This window comes from Bidens hawaiensis, unplaced genomic scaffold, assembly GCF_021521415.1.
Source record: "Bidens hawaiensis isolate Kalapana, Puna unplaced genomic scaffold, B.hawaiensis_p1.1 tig00026617_1, whole genome shotgun sequence".
Classification (NCBI taxonomy): domain Eukaryota; kingdom Viridiplantae; phylum Streptophyta; class Magnoliopsida; order Asterales; family Asteraceae; genus Bidens; species Bidens hawaiensis.
Window position 1 is genome coordinate 67,545 of NW_027494281.1, and position 6,436 is coordinate 73,980.

The window sequence follows — 6,436 nt, forward strand, 5'->3', positions numbered from 1 at the left end:
ATCATTCATCATATCTCTTAAACTTAATCTTTAAGAGGTTTCATGAGCGATTAAGAGGTGTAACTAAACACGCTCTAACTCTGATCGACTCATAGTTAGTCTTTTGACAAAATTATTAAGAGGCTACCAAACCCTTTGAGGTGAACATTTGTATCATAGTTACATTTATGTATCTGATTGTAAATGCTATGTGATTTCCAACATGGAATTGGTTACATATCGACAATTAACCTGTGTTTTATGGTTGTGGCTTACAACCAAATAGTTCTAGTTTCTAGTCTCACTTACACATGTGGTAAAACAGGTGAAATCAAAACTTTAACAACTCAAAAAAAAAACCCCTATATGCGTTATGCTCAAAAGTCAAAACCTGAACTACTTTTTTATCCAAAATTTATTATCCTTCGAATAATTTAGTACATCACTAACTTTGAACAGTGACGAACAAATTATTAGAACATAAATTGAAAGTCGATATGTTTTTGAAATGATAATGCCGATGAAGGCAAAATTTACGAAATAATTTAAAGACATGCAAGTGTGTTGGCATTACTCGTGTCATCACATTCAATACATATGCATAAATATTGTGAAAGTTTAAACATGAAAAAATAACTTATGATTTGGATTTGCAAGAGAAAAACTTTAATTTTCCAACAAAATCAAAAATTAATTTTAACAAAGACTGATCAAATATGTTTTACGCTTATCTATCAAAATATGATTCAACATCGTCAAATATATAATACATCAGACAATGGAAAACACGACATAAAGCAGTAGTGTTGGTAGTAGGAATTCACTGTTTAATTATGTAATACTTTAGGAGAGAAAATAGTAAACGGCCCCGAAATAGCACCCCGAAATAGCACCCCAAATAGTATGCTCGAAAGGTATATTGTAAAGGACTTTTTATTCGCTATTATTCCAAAGATTTTGAAAATTTGACTTAGTGGAGATAAAAGAATTATTTCCAATTATAACAACTATGAAATGTACTAATCACCTATGTTTATGTAGGAGATTCAGAATATCTCTTATCTATTAGTGCCTTAATGGCATTGTTTTATAGACTATTTGGACACGTCGAAACAAATATAACATAATTCTATACCAAAAAGGTGAAAATAGCATATAAACACAAATATGACCATCTGTCTATCTGGGAGTGTTGTCTGGAACTTTGGAAGGAGCTAGGCGTATGAGAGGGCTACAGATGAGACCATTGTAGGCTTCAAGCCCGAAGACAAGGTCTGGATAAACGGATGAGGTGCGGGCGGTGTGGTGTAGGCCCTAAATTCAAAATGGTCACAAGATTAAATAATAAAAAAATACTTTACCTTTTCAAAACACAAGCATTTAAACAACTATAATTAAAAAAATATTATAATAGTAATTTGACTATATATAAATTATTTGTTAAAATAAGTGATGGTGTGATGGTTTGTGAAAGTTTGTTGTCGTGAAAGAAATTAAGTGTTTTTATGAATACTTAAAAACTATGGTGGAGTTGATTGAAGGTTTGTGAAGTTCTTAATATAAAAAAGGAAAGTTTTGATATGTAACATCAAATAAACAAAATAGTTGCTTACATGGATTTATTACTTATTTCCAAAATGAAAATACAAAGAAAAAGAAAAAAAAAATAAAAAAAACCAACATCACCACTCATGGATGGAGGGTGTAACAAGTTGGGACTTTATTCCTTTCTACAACATTCTTGATAACTTTCATGAAGAATATATAACAACAATAAAACTTACATAATTACTTAACTTAGCCTCTGATTTAACTCAGTAAGACCAAAAACCAAATGACTGGTCTTCATTACCATCATGATCATGACCATGGAACCCAAGGTAACAAGAATTAACAACATCTAATTCCGGGTAATCACCATCTTCAATCTTTGGCAGCATGTAACCATTAACCGGAGTTACAAACATCTTCCCAAAGTTATCTTCTTCATCTAAAGATTCATCACTTTGATCATGTTCAAACAAACAAGAGGAATCACCAACATTTGAGGCCTTAGTTACATCTTCATCGTTCACACAATCCGCAACTTGTTCTTGTTGTAGTGGCTCGGATGGGCTTTTAGTACTCGATGAATCCGAGGCCCCCTTATCGGTTTCTTGCAGATTTAACTTCTCACTTAAATCATGAACCTAAACAAAAAACGTTCGTAATGATTACATTTTTACCTCAAAAGAGTTAAAGTTCACAAAATGCAAGGATATGAATTATCAGGGCCGGCCCACATAAGGGGCCAGGTGGGAGATCGCTCTCCCAGAGGCCAGAATTTATAAATTTAAAAAAAAGATATATATTTTAGGGGCCTGTTTTGTTTTCTCGCCCCGTGTCTTGGATTATCGGGTATTCTCGGGTACGTCCTTGATATAATTACCTCGGATTTTAGTTTTTCCTTTTCTTGAAGTAGATTCTCATAATTTGCCTTGAGTTGGTTGTAACTTTCTTGGAGAATATCATAGTCTTTCTCGAGCTGTTTTGTTTTCCAACGAGCCCGACGGTTCTGGAACCAGATTGCAATCTGTCTAGGCTGCAACCCGAGTTCCTTGGCTAGCTGAATCTTTCGTTCGGGCTCGAGCTTGTTTTCAGTCTCGAAACTTTTTTCAAGAAACATAACTTGATCGGCTTTGAGTCGTCTTTTTTTCTCTGGATGGTGAAAGTAATCGTCATATTCATCATCCCCATTGTCTTCCTGATCAAATGTTCGAAAGAACGAGCTACTTGAGCCGTTTCTTTTATCCTCAAAACTAACCATTGATCTGGACCCTGGTGAGTTAACAAGATGATCAAGATTTAAGAACTTACTTTTTGAGTCAAATTATGTGTTTTCTTGATGAACAAAAAGCTTCTTGCTTTCATCAATATAATTTGTTTTAAGGAAAACCAAATTAAATCTTAGCATATTATAATATAACGGTATATTATCTAAAATTGCAAAACTAAAGATATCAAGAAATATAAGTCAACCATATATATATTTAAGCCCATGTGTTTTCTAGATGGACAAAAAGCTTCTTGATTTCATCAACACACATTATTTTAAGGAACACCCAAATGAAATCTTGGCATATTATATAACACTATATGATCTAAAAAATGCAAATACAAAGACATCAAGAAAATTATCAAGAAACATATATAAGTGGTTAATTATAATTACCTACGAAAGAATGAGATGATCCAGAGACAAAGAAGGAATCAAGAGGCTTAGAAGAAGAAGGTAATACCCTCGTGTTTGTTAGCATACCGGAGTTAAAACCCGAGCCACCATCACCACCAGAATCACCACCAAAGAGATAGTTCCGAGCTGCCATGTCACGACTATAATAATATTACCCACTAGAACTTGGGTACGTATTATTATTTTATGTATTACATATGGTTTTGGAATAAGGAAAACTTAATCTTGTTATATGAATTATTATTATTTGAGATATGATGAGTTTGTTTAAATCTTGTGACGAAAGAAGCTAGTGATGATGATTTCGGTGATATGGGACGTATGTGAACACCTGTTGGTCACACCCATAATAACAAAACTCCCCGTCGAAGACAAATTCAGTCTTCGATCCGAGATGATAATATAAAAGGAAGAAGAAAGTTTAGCCTAAAGGAGAGCAAATTCGGAGGGAGAGAGAAGAAAGAAAGAGAGGAATCGAAGAGAGTATTGTTGTAATTGTTGTTTGTATCTTTTGTGTACAAATATTGAAATAATAATATATAAGAGCAAAGTGATAGGGGATGATTCCCTTTGGGTAAGAGTAGTGGACGTCTTTTGAGCTTTGCAACATATTTATTTTAGTGCTTACGGCTGCATATTAGTATTTTTTTTAATAAAAAGTTACATTTTGGGTACACTAAGTCAAGTTTTACAAATTGAGCTCTTTAACTTTGTTAAATGCATCACAGGTCCTTATAAGTAGTCATTGATTTCACTTTCGTAGTTTTGTTATCGTGGCTTCAAGCGGTTGAACCGGATTTCGGTGAGCAGCCCGGTAGTTTATATCCGGTATATACTGGTAAACCGGGTTAAAAGCCTACCGGATTTTTATGTTTCGGGCATTTTTTTTAAGTGTTACTTATTTCATGTAATTTTTGTATATTATGATTATAGGTAACTAAATCTTCTTATTTATTATAGTAGGAATTGAAAGTACTTGTAATTTGGTTGATGGGTTGGCGATGAGAGTGAATTTCATCTTTTAAGCGAACATGAACTCGATGCAAACAATACTTCGATGGCATAAATCTATTGTGTGTGCCTTTATCTTAAAAGAAATTTGTTTAAAAATCAAGTGTTTTTGTATTATTTTTTGAATATGGATTAACTTTTGAATGATATATTATTATGAGATCGTGTATTTTTTGGTTTTTTTAGTTAAAGTTGCATTTTTATGAAATTACATAAGGTAAACTATATAACCCGGTTCAACAGTTATATCATTTTTTATTCCAACCCAGTACGAATATAATACCGGTTTTTAAAACATTGCTGCCTTGTGTTATCGTACACTTTGGCTTGTTGGCGTGTTCTTCTTGTTTAATTAGTTGGTTTTTGGTGTTGTTGAATATTGTCATTGGTGTGCAACCTTAACTATGTAAAACCAACCCCATCAACAACTAATAGCATCACCATCCACAACATTAATTAAACACCTTCTTTATCTTTTGATTAGCCCTAATGTGGGCGTATAAATAAAAGAAGTAAATACATTTATTTGAATGTGTCGGCGGATGCTTATGTTGTGCTTTACTATATGATACAATCCATAATTATATGCATAGTAATAACTAAAATTGCTCTAGTTCTACTCCTTCCCTAATCGACCTCTGCCACATCTTGATTTGAAGTTTGATGAGAATTATCATTGCACTTCATATTTTTTATTAAACTATCTTTTAAGTTTCTTTGTTGAAATTGCAAGACTTGACAACATAATGGTTCAGTTTAGTTGAGTTATTTCTTGTGATCAATATAACTAAACCACAACTTTAACTTAATGATACCTACGCAACTTCTAAGATTGCATGAATAGTGGTTTAATCTGGTTGGTCCATGTAGCAAGATATGAGTAGTCCATTTATTTTAACTTTTTGTTATGATTCTTTTAAGTTTTAGTTTCATCCTTATACTTCAAATAATAGACGACTTTTAACTAATTTATTTATAATAGACGACTTTTAACTAAGTTATTTCAGCATTTCACGTACAATTTGATTTTCTATTATAACACTTTAATTCGTTAACATTAAAAAAAAATGAATACATAGTTGTGGTTAAGTTTTGGCTCTTAACATTTCTTTCTTTTTATAAAGATTGAAAATCTTATAATAATGTGAGTAGTAATACCATAAAGGAGTGCAAACCGACCGTCAAGTTAACAAAGAAGGGCGCCAAAACCTCTTTGTAGCCAACAAGGGGGAGGCGCCAAGCTCTTCCGCGCCATTGCCTTAATGAGCGTTAAGAGGGAAGAACATGCAACAACCGCACGTGGTGGTGTGTGTGGGGGGGGGGGGGGTTAATTAAACCAATTTAAAATCATTACACACTATCTAAAATAACTTTAACCTCTAACTTTCATCCCTGCTCTAGTAATGTGAACCCACTCGTAGCGCGGATCTATAGATAGAGTGCCAAGATCTTACGTTTTTTTTTTTTTCATTTTTATTAGTTATAATTATTAAAATAATTCAAAGAAGAAATAATATTAATGTAAAACTATTTAGGATTTAGAAACAAAATTGACTTGTTATTTGGGATGAGGTGTCGAATATGCACTCATCTGTACACATGTGCACTTAATGGAACCTCCAAATTAACATCTACTCGAGGGACCATGATCATAATTAATCAATAGAATAATGGACGACTAGTGTAACTAATATGTTTTAGAAATTATACATTGCAGTAACTTTGGACGTAGAGAAAGCAACTTAGTTTATTATCTCAATTGACATTAAAGGGAAAATTAAAATTTATGTTGGAGGCTGAAAGGTATCAAATTCGAATTCGATTTCAACCCGGTTTTATCACAGAGTGCTTTCAGTTGCGAGTTTTCCCCTTGAAACGGACACGGTACGTGGGCTTGGCTAACAAGTGCTATCTATGATCATGGGCGTATACCCATATCTTTTGTCATTTGGTTACCCCGAATAGCTGAGCTTTTATTCTTTGGCCGTTGTATAGATATTGTTTTTGTTAGTATCGAGGATGAATAATATGAAATATGATACCTTATGGATGTTTACCACTTCGGTTTGAAAATTTCCAATTGAAATCGAAAATCAAACTGAATCAAATTCGGAAAATTTAAATCCAAACTAAAAACGAAATAGATGAATACCCATACGTTACTATAAGTTCATTATCTTTCGACAATATCTATACACTTCCATATCTATTATG

General features: G+C 32.9%; 1 protein-coding gene across 1 annotated transcript; it reads right to left on the minus strand.

The window, feature by feature from the left end:
* Positions 1-1,566: 1,566 nt before the first annotated feature.
* On the minus strand, positions 1,567-3,811 carry LOC143573716 (homeobox-leucine zipper protein HAT5-like). Its single transcript, XM_077058519.1, has 3 exons — positions 3,191-3,811; positions 2,408-2,796; positions 1,567-2,168 (listed from the first exon to the last, which is right to left on the minus strand). Exons 1-3 carry the CDS (start codon positions 3,342-3,344, stop codon positions 1,794-1,796), a joined length of 918 nt encoding a protein of 305 aa, XP_076914634.1. The 5' UTR covers positions 3,345-3,811; the 3' UTR covers positions 1,567-1,793.
* Between the last annotated feature and the right edge of the window lie 2,625 nt (positions 3,812-6,436).

What these genes read in the sequence shown, in the direction of transcription:
- LOC143573716 (XM_077058519.1), bottom strand. Translation starts at nt 3,344, where the DNA reads ATGGCAGCTCGGAACTATCTCTTTGGTGGTGATTCTGGTGGTGATGGT. An exon ending in ATCATCTCATTCTTTCGTAG is followed by an intron (nt 2,797 to 3,190) that starts GTAATTATAATT and finishes TTAACTCACCAG; the next exon opens with GGTCCAGATCAATGGTTAGT. An exon ending in AGGAAAAACTAAAATCCGAG is followed by an intron (nt 2,169 to 2,407) that starts GTAATTATATCA and finishes TTTTTTGTTTAG; the next exon opens with GTTCATGATTTAAGTGAGAA.